Source organism: Lasioglossum baleicum, chromosome 7 (genome assembly GCF_051020765.1).
Source record: "Lasioglossum baleicum chromosome 7, iyLasBale1, whole genome shotgun sequence".
Classification (NCBI taxonomy): Eukaryota; Metazoa; Arthropoda; class Insecta; order Hymenoptera; family Halictidae; genus Lasioglossum; species Lasioglossum baleicum.
This window is the reverse complement of record NC_134935.1, coordinates 8,584,865-8,605,596: the sequence shown is the minus strand read 5'-3', so window position 1 is coordinate 8,605,596 and position 20,732 is coordinate 8,584,865. Positions and strand designations below refer to the sequence as shown.

At 42.5% G+C, this 20,732-nt stretch overlaps 4 protein-coding genes across 5 annotated transcripts; 2 read left to right on the top strand and 2 right to left on the bottom strand.

Annotated features, from left to right (window-relative positions):
- The first annotated feature begins 1,390 nt into the window (after window positions 1–1,390).
- LOC143210409 (L-asparaginase 1) lies at window positions 1,391–5,157 on the top strand. Its single transcript, XM_076427255.1, has 8 exons — window positions 1,391–1,553; window positions 1,822–1,933; window positions 2,047–2,161; window positions 2,592–2,928; window positions 3,077–3,391; window positions 3,977–4,281; window positions 4,554–4,727; window positions 4,801–5,157. Exons 1-8 carry the CDS (start codon window positions 1,391–1,393, stop codon window positions 5,155–5,157), a joined length of 1,878 nt encoding a protein of 625 aa, XP_076283370.1.
- A 438-nt stretch (window positions 5,158–5,595) lies between these two features.
- LOC143210441 (uncharacterized) lies at window positions 5,596–7,162 on the bottom strand. Its single transcript, XM_076427327.1, has 4 exons — window positions 6,986–7,162; window positions 6,410–6,593; window positions 6,161–6,332; window positions 5,596–5,752 (listed from the first exon to the last, which is right to left on the bottom strand). Exons 1-4 carry the CDS (start codon window positions 7,160–7,162, stop codon window positions 5,596–5,598), a joined length of 690 nt encoding a protein of 229 aa, XP_076283442.1.
- Window positions 7,163–8,772: 1,610 nt separating this feature from the next.
- Window positions 8,773–18,399, top strand: LOC143210440 (uncharacterized). The gene is made up of 5 exons (XM_076427326.1): window positions 8,773–8,906; window positions 9,140–9,225; window positions 9,312–9,498; window positions 9,573–9,714; window positions 10,035–18,399. Exons 2-5 carry the CDS (start codon window positions 9,140–9,142, stop codon window positions 10,439–10,441), a joined length of 822 nt encoding a protein of 273 aa, XP_076283441.1. The 5' UTR covers window positions 8,773–8,906; the 3' UTR covers window positions 10,442–18,399.
- Window positions 10,876–20,577, bottom strand: LOC143210408 (transmembrane protein 8B). Of its 2 annotated transcripts, none has more exons than XM_076427253.1 (7): window positions 20,437–20,577; window positions 16,502–16,758; window positions 15,804–16,081; window positions 14,616–15,245; window positions 14,075–14,425; window positions 13,098–13,599; window positions 10,876–12,692 (listed from the first exon to the last, which is right to left on the bottom strand). In XM_076427253.1, the coding sequence occupies exons 2-7, from the start codon at window positions 16,681–16,683 to the stop codon at window positions 12,530–12,532; spliced, it is 2,106 nt and encodes a 701-aa protein (XP_076283368.1). In that variant the 5' UTR covers window positions 16,684–16,758; window positions 20,437–20,577; the 3' UTR covers window positions 10,876–12,529. The 2 variants fall into 2 exon arrangements, with proteins under 2 accessions (XP_076283368.1, XP_076283369.1); XM_076427254.1 differs by lacking the exon at window positions 20,437–20,577 and adding an exon at window positions 16,975–19,303.
- Window positions 20,578–20,732: the final 155 nt, after the last annotated feature.

The following is a 20,732-nucleotide window of genomic DNA, read 5'->3' as shown; positions in this document are numbered from 1 at the left end:
AAGAGATTAATAAAGGGATTCTTAGGAATTACACGATCGGGAAAGTCTCGTTCTTGTTGGCTAGTTATAATTAGATCGTGGATTTTATGCATTTATGAGAAACACGAATAGGTGAAATAGAAAGCTGTGCGGTGTAAGAGTGTTGATTTATTATTATTTAAGAGAACAACTATACTTTCATTTTTTGTATTGCATAAGGATCCGTGGTCTGGCCATAGCGATGACAGCGAGGCGTGTATGCTTAAAGGATCATTCTAAAAACATTAAAGTTTTTTTCATTTTTTTAAAAGTCTACGTTTCGGATTTTTTATCCGCGCGTAAGTGAATCCACGATCGGATCGCCACGGAATAGAAAGTTAATCTGCGTCGTTTTTAAAACATTGTCCCGTCGACACACTTGTGAATTATTCGAGGAAATCTAATCTAACGCTTGACCCCGGTTGGCCTCTAACGATTCACCTTGAAACAAGAGAGAAACACCGAGATTTCTCAGTGCCACCGATTCGCTCATGTTTCGAGTTGAGACTTAATCGTCTTCTCGAGTGTATCAATCCGTTGCGTGGTACGTAAACAGTTTGATACTCATTGTAACACACAGCTGTCGATAGCTATCAATATTCTATAGCGTTTAATTATCGTTTAGTTGTGAGTGCGAGCTCTGGCGCTAGGCCTTCTTTTCAATACACCTATTTATATATAAAAATCGTCGATGTATAGTTCTCGTGTTAGCTTTTATTATTAATTTTACTGCGACTTCTGATTTCTATATTAACGCGTCCGCTTACAGCGTTCGTATTACTGACACTTTTCATAATCTCAATATACTATTGTGCAACGATGTGCATGTAATGGTTAACGCTGATAGTGAATATGTTAATAATTATAAGTAAGAGATTGAGGATCTTTATGCGAATGTAAATCTTTGTGAACAAATTTATAGAAAAAGGAGTTTGACAAAGTGTTTGTAATATTATTCGAATATTTTTGACTTCACGATATTCTAGCTGGCTTCGAGACGAATTCAACGACCTACATTTATCACAACTGTAAACCTTGAAATACCGTTGAAAGTAATTTTGGTCACGAAAAATGTTTTTTCATTCCACTGTTTCATGCAAAAATGGTAGGAAGCACCGAATCGTTCTAATGCCAGCCAGTATACGTCATTGGTTCAGCTGTTAGCTTGAGGCCCGGTGACTGTCATCGGTCCGCGTACACAACGCACGTGTGCGTCACAGTAGGAAGTAAACGTGCGCGTCGATCGTTGAGCAGACACGGTTGACCGAAAGAAATTGCATAATACATCTCGTTGCCAACAGATTGCTCGCTGCGATAAGATTCCGCGTCTAACACACGAGGAGTAGTAGTTTGTCACCGGCTACCTACAAGCATGGCGACCGATAAGCCTCCACGGACTGTCGTAGGCGAAAGTGACTTGAGGCATCTGAGGAATCACAGTTCCGATCATCTGGGCACAGAGAGCGTCCCCGATGGCCGAGTTTTGGTCATTTACACTGGGGGAACCATCGGCATGACCAGGAACGATGTCGGAGGTAAACACGTGTTCCACTTGGAGACTCTTACTTTTCTACCACTTTCCTTATTTGTGCTTCGCTCTTATACATTTCAGCTGGCCGTTGCAGATCCACAATTCTATTTATTTGGCATTTAAATTTATTGGTTTATTCACTGTCGAAGATTTCTTTCACTTTTTTGTTAAACTTGCTGTTCTCAGATTTACAGGGTAGATCGTTTTGATTTTTTTTATTAAGCCCACCTCATAATTTCGCAATTGTCCTGGGGACATGTTTCCCATTTCAGTGCTCGTACCCAAGGCGAATGCGATCGTGAAGAACCTCCGGAAGTACCCTCACATGCACGATGAGGAGTATGCGACTGCACGGTTCGGGTCTATGGGACCGCTGGTGCTTCCGTAAGTGTTGTCATCGTTTACGGCAATCGCTGCCATCAATTTCGGAAAAACCTGTTATTTTTCGCACTTTAAACATTGTCGCGACATTTTAACAAGAGAAAATTTTAATTTAGCTTGACTGCGACCGACAGCAGGCGGGTCGTATATAATGTGCTGGAGTACTCGCCGCTGTGCGATTCCAGCAACATGACGATGGACGATTGGATTCGCATTGCCAACGACATTAAGGTGAGGCCAGCGATGCCGGTAGAGTCGCCAGATCAGGGTAGTTGACTCGAATTCAGCAGAAAAAGCTACCCTCTACGAGACAAGTTATTGCTGGCGATATTGCTCGCTGAAATGCTTTCTGAAATGTTGATCATTAGACTGCGGATCTTTGTGCAAAATCAAAATGTTTTCCATCGATTGTGTGAAGCAGGAATAACATAAAAATTGATTTCATCCCTTAATAACTTCGTTACATTAAAAGCAACATTATATACAACGTTCTTGAATTATTCAAATCTTTTACTGTTTTATATTTCGCCCAACTAATTTCTTCATAAATGCATAAAGATCCGCAGTCTAGTGATCATTAATCTTTGATGATAGAGGCTCTATCGTATGGCACGTTGAATTGGACAGAGAAAATACAACACGTTGAATTCTTTGATTCCAGCAAGCGTACGAGCACTTCGACGGTTTCGTGGTTCTCCATGGAACAGACACCCTAAGTTACACGGCGTCGGCTCTGTCATTCATGCTGGAGAACCTCGGCAAGATAGTTATCATAACCGGGTCCCAGGTGCCGATTTTCGACACGAGAAGCGACGGCCTGGACAATTTCCTCTCCTCCCTAATCATAGCCGCGAATTACAATATACCGGAAGTATGCGTTTACTTCGGGACGAACCTGATGAGAGGGAACAGGACAAGCAAGATTTCAGCGACCGCGTTCAACGCGTTCGACTCGCCCAACTTTCCGCCCCTGGCTAAGGCCAATATCAAGATCGAAGGTCTGTGTCATGATAGGGTAATAGATGATCTGTTACATATGTATTACGTCACAAATTATTGTCAATTGTCGCCGTGCTGTTTTGTTTAACATTATGTACATGGACTGTACTCATAACAGCATGAACAAAATTGTTGTTTGCGTTACAGTGGACTATCGAGTGATATTCCGGTCGTGTTCGCTGACGAAGTTCCATGTTCATGCCAGCTTGAACAGGAACGTGGGTTTGCTGCGGATATTCCCGAGCATCACCACGCACCTGGTAAAGGCGTTTTTACAGCCGCCTATCGAGGGCGTTGTGTTGCAGACCTATGGGGCTGGGAACGTCCCATTGAATCGGGAGGACATGATCAACGAGTTCAACGAGGCGTCGAAACGCGGAATTATCATAGTCAACATTACGCAATGCGCGACTGGATGCGTTTCAGGGATGTACGAGCCTGGAAAGCAGCTGGAAGAAGCTGGTACGAACGTGGGATGTTTATCTTTCGTTATACTTTCGTTATAGAATGGTATGATGAAAGATCAATTTGCGATGTGGGCACATTTGAATCACCTTATCCGACTATACCCTTTCATTTTAATCAGCATGCTACACTTAAGGGGGTAGACTCGTTTTTAGGATTGCAAGGGTGGTTGATTACTAGGCTGCACCTTCTCATTTCTCGATAATTCAAAGATGGGGTTCTTCAGTGTAGTCGAAAGCGCTAGGTAGATAAAGATCAATCTAACGTTTTCGAGGCGTAATTTGCATTATTCGGAAGCATATAGCTGTCGCAGCTTTATGAAAATAGATACACGCGCAGCTGTATGCTGCCGAATAATGCAAATTACACCTCGTAAACGTAAAAATAGAATTTTTGAGAGCGATCGTGGCCTAGATTGATGTTTTATCTGGCATTTGTGACTACTGAAACCCAACTATCTTTGCATTACCGAGAAATGAAAAGGCGCATCTCGCACCCTTGCAATCCTGGAAAAACGGGTCTACCCTCTTAAGCTATGTCCGATTGTCAGCAAAAGATTCTGTAGGAACGTCTGAACCGCAGGTGTGATATCAGGCTTCGATATGACCCCGGAGGCAGCGTTGACTAAACTGGCCTATGTGTTGTCGAAGAAAGAGTGGGACACGGAAACCAAGCGGAAGATAATGCAGACTAACTTACGGGGTGAACTGACCAGCGGAAGACCGCCTTTTCTCCAGGATTTGGACCTCGTGGAGGCGGTTGCGAGGTCTTTGAGGATCTCGTCGACCACCGAGATCGTGGAGTTGGGCACGATCCTATTCCCAGCGATGTTGAACGCCGCCGTTATCGCCAGGGACGTCGTGAAACTCGAAATGTTGAGGGGATACGTAAGTCGACACGGTTCGCTCTCCACACAGCTACCAAGCATTAAAAGTATCGGTAAATGTCGCTGTTTAGAAATGGCAATTCAAAATCTATTCCATTGATCTCCATAAATGAATTTTTATCATTTCAATACAGTATTCCCCACCGAGACTGTGGGGATCCCTTGAAACCAGTGATCGAGTCAGCGAGCGATCGAGTATTTCGAGATTACCCTCTCGTTAAAAAAGAAAAGAAAAAGTTATGGAGAAAACACTGTATTTGCAAAATGTTCTAGGGCGCGGATATCTCACAGAGAAACACGGATGGCCGCACCGCGTTGCACATCGCCTGCTGCGAAGGAGATTTGAATGTCGTCCAGTGTCTCTTGAGGATGGGGGCTAGCGTGCATATCAAAGACCGATTTGACCGTACACCGCTCATCGATGCTGTGGAATACGATCATTACGACGTAATACTTTGCTACTTTCCTTGTTTTATTTTCAGTTGAGCTCTTACTTGAAACTGAATGTTTCATGTTGCAGATCATCAAAGTCCTGATGCAGTGCGGCGCTCACCTTCACGGCAGCGGCTACCTGATAGGCGAGAAGATGTGCGCTGCAGCCGCCGTAGGGAACCTGAAACGTCTCAAGTCCTATGATTACGCGAATGCCGATCTCAGTCAGATAGAGTTCTCGGGTCGAACGCCGCTGCACTGCGCGGCATTGCACAACAAAACGCAGGCGATCAAGTTCCTGTTGAAGCACGGGGTTTCCGCCGACTGCAAGGACAAGATAGGTCAAACCCCGTTGGATCTAGCGAAGGCGGCTGGTTCCACGGAAGCGGTGTCGTTGCTCTCGGAGCTAGAGCCGACCAAGAACTCAGTGAAAACGGCCAGATGAAAGTGAAACGGGGGTTTGTCCGCGGTAGAACATAATGTAACGCTACGGTCCTCCGATGGTCACGCGGGACAAAACATATTAAGGAGAGAAAATAAAACGTTTACTCATGCACCGCCTAACGAGCGACTGTCCTTGCATTGCGGCGCTGAACAGCCTAACAACCGTTCTCGCGTTTTAACGATCAGCCACGGATAGGGGAGCCAAGTAAACGCCGTCATTTGTCTCCGGAGGTGTCGTTCGAATTACGAACAAACGCGAAAAGTGAAAGTGTCGGAACGATTGTCGTGCTCAGACCACGTGACAACATTTTGCGCCTCACGCGTTCGAACGACGGTTCCGTGAACGGTTTGTAGTCAAAGAGAAATTCCAGCCATTGTAGAAAAATATATGTTGATTCGAAACTGTACAAAGCATTGTAGATAGTTTACAGCGCATTCGTCACACTATACCGAGCTCGCTCATCATCGTCGTCAGCAGCGCCGGCGTGATCAGGCAGTCCTTGTATATGCGCGCGCAATCATGGCCACCCCTTCGACCGATCTTCACCGCGTCCTCGAACATTGTTCCGTTCGTGACGTCTTTGAACCACTTGTGACTGTTCGAAATGGAACGTTATTAATAGACAGCGGATCTTTCTGTGGTTGTAAGGAAAAACGTCGCATGTCACAATTTCAAAAAACTTGTGTTTATGCATTAATTGAGCTTTAGAGTATAGGATTTACGTATTTACCAGGAAAAAAGTCATGAAAACAATCTCGAAAGGCTCAGAAAACAATGCAATTTAACCAATGTCCTATGTCGAAGAATTAGTAATCAAAACTTTACAGTGAAAGTATTCTTCCTTACAACCACAGCTTTATGTTAAATAAAAATTGTCCACCTAAATTGCAACAAACTGCAGTGAAATAGAAATTTACTTTCTTTCTTAAAAATGCATACAAATCCGCTGTCTAGTTATTAATATGTAATAATTGACACGAACGGCAACGTATTCTCACTGTACCTGGATAATCCGTCGATGATTTTATCGGTGCTGGTAGGACTATCCGAGTGCGCGGCCACCGAGACGATCGAGCATACGACGCGTTGCATACACGGCGCCACATAATTATTACCGAAAATTATGTCGTTGATCGTGTTCCCCATTTCCAACCACTGAGAATTGTCCTCCGACCCTGAATAAGTCATCGTAGTGAAACGAAAACGGCAAATAAATGTATATAACGACAATGTGGGGATGTTACTCGCTTACGATAGTTCATGTGCGGACGGTCCTTTGAGAACAGAGGCGGTACCACGGTGAGCAGAGTGATCAACACACCTATTATCCCTATGCCCTTTGTGTTCACGTTTAACAAGGAGGGGATTTGGCCGTGCTCGCCAATTTTTTGATCGATCGGAATCGAGATGAACGGAATGTCCAGGGACCAATCCAGCTGGAGAATTAATGAGATGAAGCGTAGGATATTTTGTTTGTTGTTCAACATTTCTTCACTGTGCACGGCCTGCTGTTTACAGGTGTACACCCATAATTGTAATTAGACTGCTAGCTTTTATGTGAAATCAAAGTTGATCGAAGCAATTACAAGGAACAGGGTACAGGTAAATAAGCTGCCTGCCTTAGAAATTTTAATAAATCACGAATCGAACAGTAACGCTCCAAACTTCTTCAGTTTCCGTAATTCTCTGTTTTGAGCCCATGGATTAACAATTATTAATTGAAGACTTTAGATTTCGCATAAAGATTCACAGTCTAACGATTGAATAAATATTGTACAGATGGTAACGTTGGTGTTAGGCCAATTTTGAGTAGCATAATGGAACTCACGCGAATTTTTTCGTTATCAGAATCGAAGGAAATCAGTCCTCCGTTCGGTCGGTGATGATGATATATCTTGTTTTGCGCTCTGGTCGCCTTTGTGGTAGCTTCAGCATTGTTCTCCGTAGCCGAGAGACTCGAGATCATGCAAACAGTCAGTATAGTAGATATCGTCGAGGTCTTCATGGTTCCCGATGGAGTTTTAATGCGAGATCCGTAGATTAAGAATGATTTGCACTTTTCTAAGGTTCGTCGATTTATTTCGGACGAGGATAGAGACACTTGTGGCGGGTTCTTGATCCTGTCAGCAGTTTTTGTACCAGGGACCGGCCTACCCTCGTCACTCAGGAAAGTGCCACCGAATTAACGAACCTAAAAGCGATTTCTGGACAAATTACTGGCGCATTGAGGGCTTCGTTACGCCGGCCACCGTCACGGCTGCAAATTTTCGTGGATCCGTGCGTGGAATTCCACGTTTCGTAACCGCATCGCCATTTTCACCGGGAAGAGAGCCGTTCTGTTCCCATTTCAGTACAAATTTCCGTACACTTCACCCTCGAGCAAGACGAGACAACTCGATCTTTGTACTCTATTACTTATCTCTCATAAGTATATTAGTACTACTTAAATTATACTACGAAATTAATTTAAGAGTATATTTAAGAGATTATCTTAAATTAATTTAAGAGTATCAATACATTTCGTACAACTTAATAGAACTACTGAAAAAAGGAACAAATTCTTATCCGGTTTCTATGTCTTGCAATTCGTGCAAACGATTTTTAATTTTGCGATTTTTAATTTAAAGGTGACAGTAAAGATGAATAAAACATCTCGAAAGTTCAAAATGCCTTTGAACATTGTATTCATTGCGAGCGATTTTGAACATACGTGTGCATTCGCTTGCGAAGTTTGTTAGTGCACGCATACGGGGTCCGACTTTCATGAATTTTCCGGGGCAACCTGCAGAACGAATTTCTCGTCTCGAAATCGGGCGAGGACAAAGTGTCGAGAAGCGTACTCCGTTTTCCGTGGAAAAAGACATGCAACCATTCCCTTTCCGACTCGTTCAATCACTTATAATTGGATTGCGGATTTGATGCATTTATGACGGAAACGAGTTGGGGCAATTTAAAACAGCAACAACATTTAGAAAATTTAAGGAAGACGAATTTTAGTATTAAAATAGTTCCGAGAGTGCAAAGGGCTAATATTAATTACCAAGTTGAACAACTAAATATGGTTTACAGCGCCCAATTCAGACGGTCGTGATCTAAGTGGAAACTTTATGCATTTATGACGGAAACGAGTTGGGGCAATGTACAACAACAAAAACATTAAAAAAATCTTAAGGGTTAATATTAATTACCGAGCTAAACAATTAAATATGATTTACAGCGACCAACTCAGACGGCCGTGATCATCCCCCACGTGGAAACAACAGCTATCAGAAGAAATAAATTGTATGTACATTAGATGCAAACTTTGTTCAAATCGAAAAGACCAGCAATAGCGAAGACAGTGACGCAAGCTGGATGTAAGGACATTCGGAGATAAGGATGAATGTTTAGCAAATGTTCAGCTTTCGGTTTCCTCTAGGAAGAGACCCGAGGGACCCGTTAATGGCCTCGTTGTCACTCTTGCGAAAGATAGATTAGTTCGAGCTGGAGATGTTGGGTACAACAATGCCGGGTGACAATGGAGGTCCTCCTGGAGAGACGTCCGAGTCACGCACCGTGATAGCGTCCCATGAAAATCTGACAACGAAAGCGAAACCGCCAGGGCCAATTATCCTCATGGCTGGTGGGCTCGTGACCACCTGGAGCATCAGGTGAACGGCTATATATTCCAGGAGTCGCCTTCGTGTCCTCCAGTTGGCCGGACAGACACGCGACCATCGGATTCCATCATCTTCTTGCGCTCCTTCAAGGTATACTCCGCCACACAAACCCCATCATCACAAAAATAACGAGCATGTGTCTATCTAGATTCTTAGCCATTGTTTCTTTATAATATACCCAAAGAAATTATCGAACAATTCCCCATAGCTGCATCTTTACAATCTCAATAATCGTGAATTAAAAATATTAGAACGCGTCATTGCCGATATCTTCCGTAAATCTATGTGGTACATTTAAAATAATACGAATACTTTTCTTCCAGATGACATTGAACACTCAAATCCTGATCATCCTGGTAATGTCTTCGACGGTGTTCGTCAACGGTAACCCGAAATACGACGATGGAGGGTAAGAAAAAATTTATACTTGCAGAAGATGCGAACAAGAAAAATCAAATAATTAAATAATGAAAGCAACTATCCGAAAAACAACAGGTTCGTACCGAGCTCCATGATCTTCTTGGAAAGGGATCCAAAAGCTCAGGATCAGATTGCTATGCCTTCGCAAGTAGATCCACGGAGTGAAACATCCACGAAACGCAGTGAATCGAACGCAAATGAGATCACGGATCGCAGTCAGGAACCCAGATTCGGTTTTACGAATGTTGGGACCACGGGGACCGTAAGCGACTTTGATAAATAATTTTGATTAACAAAAGTTGTTTGTTGGAACAAGATTTTCTGAAATGGCCGTAGGGTTACGGAGTGTCCTCGTATGCTCCTGCGAAGATAGACCTGGGTGGGCTGCTTTTGGGCGCCATAATAGGGGTGGGATCCATCCTAATCATCCCCAAACTGCTCTACGTGCTATCCGGCACCTACGGCCAGTATGCGAGAAGTAAGATACAATTGTTTATTTTTATATGATATGCGATATGCTCACCATAAGAAACATGAAAATCGAAAGTTCTTTTTACACAAGTGATAGAATGATATGTAGACAGCGCATCTTCATGCAGAATAAACATTTTTTAATAGGTTGGAAATAACATAACAGTACTGTTACATTCTTCTAATGGTTTTACTGTTTTAAATTACACCTGGTCGTTAAAATCCGCTGTCTGATGATATGATGTCGATTTAATTAAAATGGATATATTGAATGGGACCAGGTAAAAGTGTTCTGAATTGATGAATGACGCAATAAATTGATTGCAGGTGAGGAGAGCGGTGTTTCGCAGATAGTGACGAAGCTAGACGATATAATGGCGCGACACGGGATAGACACAACATCCTGCATGCAGCGAGCCGTGTGCACTTACTCGCAACAGGCTGCAACGTCCATGAGAGAGGCGAACAAGTTGAACGAAGAGGAGCAGGTATCATCGTTCGATCGCATGATCGAGACGATAACGACGAACCAGATTTTCCGGACTGCCATGGAAGGAACCGCGATCCAGGAAGCGGTGGAAGCTGGGAGATCCGGTCGCAATTGTCCACGAGTGTATCCCCATTGCGGGTTTTCCATGGAGACTATGTTATCTCTGCTATCAAACGTGATCACAGCGGCTACTAGCGCTCATACACAGCCCACGACAGCACCTAGCGGACCTGGACCGGTCTAACTAGCAAGTACACAGGATAAACAAGTAGAAAATCGAGAAACCACAGCGGAACTTGAAGGTTGCAAATTACTTTTTGACTACTGAAAACCCCCATCTTTGCATGATCGAGAAATGAGAAGACGCATCCCGCACCCTTGCAATCCTGGAAACGAGTCTACCCCCTTAAAGGGAGTAACTGTACTTGAAAAAAAGAAATTTAATTGATTTTATGATTGGAGCGTCCCCTCCGAGCGATTACCGTCTTTCTTCCTGTAATTGTTTCTTGTGAAAAGATCCACCGTGTACGATAAACGCCATAGGACGAAGCTAAGAATGTTGTTTATGGTTCCATTCGAACAAATGGTAGATAGGAATTGATCAGTTCCTAATGGGATCATCTAGTTTTAGGATCGTAGGTATATAGTTGCAGGCAACTCGACAATTCAAACGCTAGATTCACAATGTATATCTTCCTATGTTCTCTTTTATTTCGTTTGTTACACGCGCCTATTCCAGTGGAATTGTTGAGCTGTTACCACGCCGTGACAATTTTCTCTTAACGTGGACCATTTGCTGATCGAGGCACAGAAGAGATTTTATAAATAGACTGTGGACAGAAACGTATCAAATGCACACAGTTTAATAATGATTATAATTTTCTCGTCTGTGCGCTCGGTACAGACGACAACAGAGATATACATATTATATAGTAACTAGAGCCTTTCACCGAAAGTCTAGCGTTCCTCTTTCCGTCCGCGACGATGTCGCGTTGAACATTGTAGGCACATTCTAGATTAACGTCGCTACTACCCTGGACTTCGGGTACCGATCACAATTATTCGAACGACTCGAGAAATGGAATGTTATGTTTGACAAATAACAATAGTTCAATTGTACACGGTTATTACTAGACTCTGGATTTGATGCATTTTATAAGAAAAATGAGCAAGTGTAACTTAAAACAGTGAAAAAATATTAAAAGACTAAGAATATGAATCTATTATATTGACCACATTAAGATTATTAATAAAGAATATAAATTTATATGTAGCTCAAATTTTTCATTTTGCATAAACATCCGGAGTCTAGTTATTACTATGACAAATACACAATATATAAGATTAACAATACGTGAATGCTACTATATATAATTTAAATCGCACTGCAATGTAATTGTCTCATAGATAAACCCACCCTCTAGTTTGGTCATTGTCCCGACGAAATTAACTAAAACATTTTTATGAATATTCTTAAGATTTAGATTTTTAGAGTTTCCGTCGTTCTGATAATTGTCAGTGGTGCCCTAGACGGACACAACAATCTTTACGAACGTATAGAAATATATATATATATACATATTATGTATCCACGTGCGAGGTGTCCATTCCTAGAGAAATGAAACGAATACCGTAAGATTCCTAATGAACTGACGTTCGATCCGTAACTGAAATCTCAATAGTCCTCGACCAGCGAACGGGTATTCCGATCGTAAAGCTTCATGGTGTTACATGGAAAAATAGTGAATACTCTCTATACACGTGTATCCTAGAAGTTCTTTGGTCCTTAGCGAGATACTTCCAACAGATTGTTAAACGATATCAAATCAAGTGTAACGTTGATAAACTTAGAAAACGCAACAAGCACTTCTCAGCGAATCTTACATCCATATCACGTATCTTAACGATCAACGTATATCTGAATCGCCGTAACATGTACCGAACGGTTTCTATCTATACGCTTTTTGGCGGACGCTAAACCCTTCAATAATTGCTAGATAGAGTCATAGATAACACTGTCCAGCAAGTTTACGTCTGGACAAACAGCGGGCAATTTTTCACAAATATTTCTGTCAGCCTCGTCTCGTGAATAATCAAAATAGCTTCGCTAAAACGAAAGTTATTCGTGACTCGATCGAATAATCTTGTCGTTAAATTCAGATTGCTCTCAAAGTGTATTTATAATAGCCTCTGCCCCAGCTTTACGCAAACGTTATTCGAGTTTTATAAGAATAAGATCTCTGGTATCTACAACGTACATTCGATGTACAATTCGCTCCCCAGCACCAACAATTCTAAACACACTTGCACCCGTTTCTTAAGATTGGCAACGCTATTTCATGTATTGTCGCTTCGGCAGAAGCAGAACCACCCCTATCGCGACGCACACATGCCACAGGCTGTGAATAATATAGTAATTCCGTCGTGTCTGCAGAAATGCGTAACAGACCAGGCCGAGGGACACCAGCAGCAGCCCAGCCGGAAAATAAATACTTCTGCGAATCCGAGAAAACAATATTATCGATATGAATCAGCTGTGCACGCTCTGTTCACTCCCCAGATAGCATCTGGACATCCTACGGATGCCACAGGGACGTTCGCAACGGACGTAGGACTCGTGAACGTAAACTGGACATAAAACAGACATCCTACGTACGTACGGTGCTATCTGGGTCATGATTAGACTGCGGATCTTTGTATAAAATAAAAATTGTCCAAGCCCATTGTAGAAAAAAAACAAAAGTTAAACGAAAATGTATTTAATAACATATAACAACATGATTGAAGTCGTCCAACATCTTTACAATATTATATTGAACCAGGTAATTTTTATTATAACTTCACAAAATCCGCAGTTAGGGAGAGAATACTCTACAGACATTGAAGAAATAGCAACATACCTGTAAGGGCGAGAAGGGTATCGCACAGTTCCCCTTCTCTTGCACCTGGAGCCCCAGGACAGGCCAATGAGAGCCGAACCAGTGATAGCAGGCAAAAGAAATACCCAGAGAGCCGTGCGATCCATCTCAGCACTCATTGCTAGGATAACAGCTCCAGCAACCTGACAGAAAGCAGTGAGCTTTGGCCCGAACGAGGCTATAGCCACCAAGGTCACCCAGATCGATAATAGAGCGTTGAAGAAGTCGCAGAACTGGAGGACGCCGAGCCTCATGATGCACACGCTGTAAACATCCTCCCCAGCCTCGCATGCATGGTAAAACGTCGAGAAGAACATCACCGCCGCGTAGACAATCGCCTCCGTGAAGTATTCCCTGGTCACTGCCACGTAAATCGACGCTATGAACGTCAGGTTGCTGCAGGTCAACAACAACACGCGGATGATCACGTCGCTGTTGCTGAGGACGTAGGTGTCGTCGGCGCAGTCGAATCCCCGGTATGCACCTGCCAGAAATTTATAGTGCGCTCTGTTAAATTCCATTTATTGGCAATTGCAACTTTTTTGTTTCTCTTACATGAAAATTCTGATTACTTTTACACCATAAAAATCACGCTCGTACATCGAATGCCAACGAACACGCGTGTAAAATCGCAATGCAAAAGGTTCGATACTTTTTCTTTAAAAAATACGCGTTAAGGGTTTTTCAGTAGTCAAAAAGGCTAGATAAAAGATTAATCTAGGCTGCGATCGCTCTCCAAAATCCTATTTTTACGTTTACAAGGCGTAATTTGCATTATTCTGAAGCTTGCAGCTGCGCATGTAGCTATTTTCATAAAGTAAACGTAAAGATAGGACATCTCCAAGAAAAATAGAAAAGGTCCATCTTTGCATTATCGAGAAATGAGAAGGCGCATCCCGCACCCTTGCAATCCTAGAAACGAGTCTAGTTCCTTAAAGAAACGTTCAACGCCAACACACCTGAACAATGACACGCAGCAAACACGAAGCCGCCGCTCATGTAGTGCATGCACTTCCCGCGGGAGTTGCAACGACCCTCGATACAGGGTAAAGACGAGATACGGCTGACCACTCTGGCGTCGCAGGGGATCATGCAATCGCATTCTTCGCAGACGGTGCCGTTCAAACAGGTGGGCGCGCATTGGCAATTCTCTTCGACGCAGAAAGACTTTAAGCTGACGTGCCAGGTGCCTGGCTCAGGGTAGGGAATGTGTAAGCTGGCCGGCGTGGTAGAGTTTACATAAATGTCTGCTGCTGTGATGTTGTCGAGTCGTGCGCACGCTCCGCCGGCAGTGATATTTGAATAGTAACCTGGCAAAATAGAAACCGGCCAATCAGTACAAAATTAACATGCCAACAGTGTTGTCTGGAACACTGCTGTTAGACAGTGTCATCGCTTGACTGCGGATTCTATAGATTTTATGCAATTTGAAATCTTCCGATTATCTAGTTCTTACAATCCGTAAAATGAAACCTGACACGAAGGGGACCTGTTACAGACCTAAGGAAATGCAAGCCGCGACGACGACGTTCCTCTTGTCCTTCTCCTCGTCGTCGATCAGCTTTAGGCCCAAGGTCAAGGTGCCACCTACGTCGTAGATCCGGCCGATTCGGAAGCTGAGAACGGACATGGCGTCGGCGGAGATGTTGAAGGCCGACGGCTTGGTGCCGTTCGCCAGCAGATGCTCGTAGTCGAACAGGAAGAAGTCTGGCAGCGATTTCCTCATCAAGTCAACCGATTTCACCTGGCTGGAGTTTGTCGGAGTGGTATCGAGCAGTTGTAAAGACACGTTCGAAGCATCGCCAGAGAGTAGGCGAAGGGTCACGTAATGGAACACGTCCGAGTACGGCCTGAAGAGTAGAGTGCTGTTGGTGGTGTTAACGATCGTCGCTGCCAGATGATCGTCCGCGGTTATGTGAACGGCCACACGACATTCTTCGCCACAGGAAGACCTCAAGGAGAGGCTGGACTCGACGTAATTGTCGGGCACCAGCAGCTGCATCATCGCCGAATCGGCGCTCTCGTTCATGTGCACCTCGTACTCCAGCTTCGAATCCATCAGAGACACCAGGGACGCAGACTCGAGCAGCAATTCTGCGTTCAGCACAGTGTCGCAGGAGGCTCCCAGACCTGAGAAACAGGATGTGTCAGTATTCGGTCGTCCCTGTTGCTAGGGCATCCGCAAATCCGGAAAAACAGACAGTCGGTGTACACAAAGTATTCCTTTTAAAAACGAATCACTTTTTCAAAACTGGACCCGACAGCTTGAGCTTTTTGCAGACTCGGTAGGGGTCGACACGTTTTTGGACACATTATTGCAAGGGTGCGGAATGCGCGTCTCATTCTCTCGATAATGCAAAGATAGGGTTTTTCGGTAGTCAAAAGCTCTAGATAAAAGATCGTAATATGCGTGTGTAGCTATTTTCATAAAGCTGCGACAGCTGCATGCTGCCGCATAACGCAAATTACGCCTCGTAAACGTAAAAATACGACTTTTCAGAGCGATCGCAGCCTAGATTGATCTTTTACCTAACGCTTTTGACTACTGAAAAACCACATCGTTGCATTATCGAGAAATGAGAAGACAAATCTCGCACCCTTGCAATCCTGGAAACGAATCTGCCCCCTTAAGCTGGTGATTGCTACAACGAAAGGGATGATTTTCATGTTCCTAGCAGCAATCAATACCCTGTTGAGTGATCTTTCCGTTGTCCGGATCGCTCCACGATCGAAACGCTATGGCATACCAATCGCCCGGCGCTGGAGCGTCTATCTTAATCACATACTCGTCTTCGTTGCTCTCCATGTTCAAAGCATAATACCGGCGTCTTCCTTTCATCACTTTCGCTGCTATTTTTGAGCCATCGGGCCTCACGAAAGGCAAGCTACCCGACTTCAGGAACAGCGAGACGTTCCTTGGCGAGCATCTACCTATTCCGCCAGTTTTCACTTCTTCTACAGTGAACCTGTAAACAATTATCATCGGCTGTCAGAGCAGAACTACGCCCAACTCTTGTGTTTTTAAAATAACACAGTGATGGTCACTCATTTCACGAACTGAATCTGCACCTCAGTGTCAAATTGACACAATGGTAAAAGATCGATGTAATAACAAGGTGAACAGTTATTTTTCGATGTTTTTTCATTTAAATTGATGAGTTAACACCTACATCTTAGATTTTTCGGTTATGTGTTACTCATTAAAAAATTTACCTACAAATAACAGAACAGTACAACTTATTTCAGGAAAACTGTGTCGTATTGACACGAGGGACGGATAAGTGTTAAAACAAGTAGTACAATAATAATAATCCTGGTTTCTTCGAATGACCTCAGGAATCATCCGTTTCAGGGAAGCACAGATTTTGTGAGGACAGTACGTTTACCTGAACGCTGCAGCGACCGTGCAGTCTGGCACGTTGAAGTGGATGATCGAGATGTGGCGGTAAGCGTAATAATCGTCGAGAACGACGTTCGGACGATGAGCGACCCGCTCGAGCTTGCCGCATAGTCCTCGTTGTGTCGCAAGAATCCATGCCAATGAGAAGATTAGCACGATGTTTCGCATATTATAGTTCCTGCGATCCGCCACATAACAGGGTGCCTCCGCGGCCCGCTAGAGAAACTCTTCCGCTTTGCTATCCTGCAAAGCATAATCGCACATTATCAGCACAAATATAGATAAGAGTTTCTGGAAGGAATGTGGATCTGAAGGCTTGCCAGCAGATTTCGAATTGGAAAAAATACAAAAAAAGAATTGGTTTGAGTAACTTAAGATGTGTTTTAAACAGTGCTTCAATTCGATTTTATATTCGAGAAAAAAATGGTTTAATTTTATTGATGTTTTTAGGCCAGTTACCGCGACCGTGCTCCTTGGAAGGTCTCTTGCTAAGTTTCCGGTAGCTGACAATGAATATTTTAGCCAAATATGGGGATGGCAGCTACTCGAAGACGGGGGTTTTCAGTCTGCAGAATAGAAGCGATACGTGCTTATAAAGCTGTTATCAGAATTGTCGGTTCGCCGTAATACAACGCCTCTTCGCATGTAATTGGTCCCAAGATAAGGGGAACGGTGGAGACGACAACGACAATGAGGAAGTATTCCAATTTACGGTAATTCGCGGCCAGGAAATTAGGGAAGAGAAGCCCACACCTTCGTGCTACGTCTACACCGGTCCGGTATGAGACATGCAAGAAGATTAAAACGATCTGCATGTCGAAGTAGGTCAGATTCCACCGCCAATTTGCGCTTCCTGCACTTGGAAGAACGATAGCTTATCTGACCGCGACCTGCAAGATGCATCGTTCGTATTCTTGCATCCGACAGCGTTTTGGATTGTTACTGCTAATCTTAAATAGCCTATTATAAAACATATTTCTGAAGATTCATACTTTTAACAAATTTTTTCTTGTACATATATCAATTGGTAACTCTTTCAAACACAAAATTCGACAAAATTCAGACATTCAAGGTGGAACTATTTTAACACTAACTGTACCGCGTACAAAATGTATCGGATATATATTGTTTTATAAAAATTACAAGGCTAAATTTATTTAGATTACTCACAATTAAATTTTTGAAACAACACGTGCTCGAATAAAGAAATTTATTGAACAATTTCTAATTTCGAAAGCGCTCATTTGGCCGGTCGCGGTACGATTAGTGTTAACAGAAAAAGCAAACAGTAATCCGGGTACTTATCTAAGACTGATAAGTGAAAAATGTTCAATGATAAGAGTACGAATCTAACAATTAGTAATGTTCGATAATTCAAGTTCGTACTCGAACTACTCCAGCATTTCAGTTTCTTCAGTTCGAATTTAGAGTGGAAGATTTAAATTAGCAACCTCTCGACACACGGTCAAAATACTAAATAATGCGCAGAGGATCGATTTTCTATAAAAAGTCGGGAAAGCCAATGATATTTGAATAGTTAATTGAACGAACGATCGCAAAGCGACTTTCTATAAATGCTAACATATTCGAAGTGGTTGTTATATCGAGTACTGTATAATCAACGAGAATCTGTGTCAGCGCGAACAATACGAGAATTGTATTTTAATTAGCAACAATCGGCTTAACCCAACAGCTGAATCAATTCACAGACAATGTGGCATCGATTTAACACTAAACCTACCACGAGAGGTGAAATGACCCATTTTAGATTTTTTATTTGACAATTATTGAAATTGTAAAGGTGTTTTCATGGGAATTTATTGAATATATTTTTTTGGTAGTAAATATCTTTTGATAGTAAAAATCGTACAAAGTATAAATAAATTTGATCTTGTTATTTTTATAATACTACATATATACACATCAGTCATTTTTGATGGTCGGTAGGTCTGGAGGGAAATGCGGGAAATTTAAAATACTATAGATTTGAATACAAGAATGTTGGTTGCCTACGGTAGAGGCGCGCCACCGATTACCGACCAGCTTCGAATATCGGTCGGTAATTGAAGATTATCACGGTGATTTATGGTGCCCCCTGTTAACTCTGCCTCTATTGACACGCGGATGCACGTGGTTACGCTCGATTAACTTACGTCTGTGACTGTCACACGAACAAACCGCAGATTATGTTTCAGGAGGGTCGGCGCGATGACTTCTCGAAACCTGAGACGGGCCGAACTGTTCAAGATAATCTTGAATATTTCTCCAGCAACAAGTGTTCCGCGCTACTTTCCCAGCCGATCGAAGTTCCCGCGGAAATAAACTGGGCTGAATATTTGCCACAATGTTCATCGAATCTCGAATCCGATTTGAGAGAAGGTGCTTTAATTTGCACTGCTGCCATTTTATTTTACCAATTTCACCGTTTTGCAAATCAATTCAACCTCATGCAAATCAATTTTACCTTTTCGTAAATCATTTTCACCCTTTTGCAAATCAATTTAACCTCATGCAAATCAATTTCACCTTTTTGTAAATCATTTTCACCCTTTTGCAAATCATTTTCACCCTTTCGCACTCCAATTTCACAATTTTGTAATTTAGTAAATGACGTCTAATAAATATGTTGAAAAAATACATTCGGTTGGAATTGTGAAAAACAATAGTTGAAAATTGATTTTTAACTTTTGTAGCTGGGCCAATAACGAAAATTTAAAAGATGTGTTTTGTAAATTCGTATAAATTATATACGTTCTGAAAATTTAATTGAAATTGGTTAATTGGTTTACGAATTATCAACGATCAAAAGTGGTAAAAATGGCAGTTATATTTTTTACCACATTTGATAGTTTATAATTCTATATAATAATGACCATTTAGAAGAATACTTCATTTGTAAAAGGTAGAATTAGATTTGCAAAAGGGTGAATTTGGAGTGCAAGACCTGTATTATAAATTAACCCTTCGAACATTTTATTTATTTTCGAAAATCTGCACTTAGAAAACAGATTTATTCAGGTTCCGCAGAATTTTTATTTCAATGCGTCTTGCTATCTCGCACTGCTGTAACATCGAGTCAGACTCGTGACGAACACTTCGAACAGAAGTTACTCTAAATATGTACGTCATTAATTTCGTAACAATGAAAGAAATTCGAATCACTGCAACCGTAAAATAAATCGTAGTGCAAGGAAAATTTAAACAACGAAAATCTAAAAATGTCACGTACGTGTATAACTTCAATTATATAGCTAAAGGAAAAATTAGAACGAGCATGCTCGACAAAAGCAAAATATACGATAAAATTGTTACTACTTCTTCGTAACTCTTTCGCGCAGGATTATCGTTCTTCCGGTTCTCCCACAAACACGAAGACACCTTACAGATAACACTTATTCTCAGTGTCGCCAGACTGAGAAAATCGAGGGGAATCAAGTACCCCCTCTCTGATGACCAGTCCAGTCTACGGCACGGGCACCGTGGTCTACGGTCTTAGTGGGGGAAGTTGGAGTGTACGCTTGGTGCTGGAATAGGATACTGGAAGGGGAAAAGGAGGAGAATGTGTGAGAACCATTTGGCTCTCAACTGGCGACACTGCTCATTCGAGAACTCGTATGAAACAGTGTGCTATCTAAATCTGTTTGTCGCAGTAGCGGAACGGTTCGATCGTCGATAACCCCGTTATGTGACTCGGGGCAAACACTGCAGTGGAGAATCTAATTTATCCATTCACCAAAAAAAATACAGAAAAAATCGATTCCCCTACATTTATCCTATTTAAAGTAATTGATGCGTATCTGCAATCATCCCCTCCCTTATCTGGTCTGGTGAACCAGCTGTTATTCGGAAGAATGAATCTCTATGCTCGTGATTGCGTGTAACGATTTCGTAGCAACAATACGAAACGGTGGGCATACTTACTATTGACTCGAGCGAGCAATAGAACGTTAATTCCCTCGTTACTAACAATCCTGCGTGATACGGCATCGAGCATCTGGCCGTTTATCCGCAGCGTGAACGGCGTCGATTATGTTTCCCTTATGAGACTGCAAACTTCTTGTCTCCTGTTCTCTCTCCTCGGTTAGGGTACACTGGTTTTCAACTGATGCACGCGGAGACACGTATACACCGGGAACTTGTAGGCACACGTGGTCAATTTGACAGCTATTCCTGATCTCACGTGAGAAACGGAGAGAAAGAAAGAGAGAGAGAGCACA

Bases quoted from the DNA above. Each gene is read 5' to 3' on its own strand.
- LOC143210441 (XM_076427327.1), bottom strand. From the start codon at position 7,162: ATGAAGACCTCGACGATATCTACTATACTGACTGTTTGCATGATCTCG. The intron at 6,333-6,409 runs GTAAGCGAGTAA...TGACTTATTCAG, and splicing joins CCGTCCGCACATGAACTATC to GGTCGGAGGACAATTCTCAG. The intron at 5,753-6,160 runs GTACAGTGAGAA...CATTTCGAACAG, and splicing joins ATCATCGACGGATTATCCAG to TCACAAGTGGTTCAAAGACG.
- LOC143210408 (XM_076427253.1), bottom strand. From the start codon at position 16,683: ATGCGAAACATCGTGCTAATCTTCTCATTGGCATGGATTCTTGCGACA. The intron at 15,246-15,803 runs GTATTGATTGCT...CCTGTTTCTCAG, and splicing joins CGGAAAGATCACTCAACAGG to GTCTGGGAGCCTCCTGCGAC. The intron at 14,426-14,615 runs GTCTGTAACAGG...CTATTTTGCCAG, and splicing joins CGCGGCTTGCATTTCCTTAG to GTTACTATTCAAATATCACT.
- LOC143210440 (XM_076427326.1), top strand. From the start codon at position 9,140: ATGACATTGAACACTCAAATCCTGATCATCCTGGTAATGTCTTCGACG. The intron at 9,226-9,311 runs GTAAGAAAAAAT...GAAAAACAACAG, and splicing joins CCGAAATACGACGATGGAGG to GTTCGTACCGAGCTCCATGA. The intron at 9,715-10,034 runs GTAAGATACAAT...AATTGATTGCAG, and splicing joins CTACGGCCAGTATGCGAGAA to GTGAGGAGAGCGGTGTTTCG.
- LOC143210409 (XM_076427255.1), top strand. From the start codon at position 1,391: ATGGCGACCGATAAGCCTCCACGGACTGTCGTAGGCGAAAGTGACTTG. The intron at 1,554-1,821 runs GTAAACACGTGT...TTCCCATTTCAG, and splicing joins GACCAGGAACGATGTCGGAG to TGCTCGTACCCAAGGCGAAT. The intron at 3,392-3,976 runs GTACGAACGTGG...TCTGAACCGCAG, and splicing joins AAAGCAGCTGGAAGAAGCTG to GTGTGATATCAGGCTTCGAT.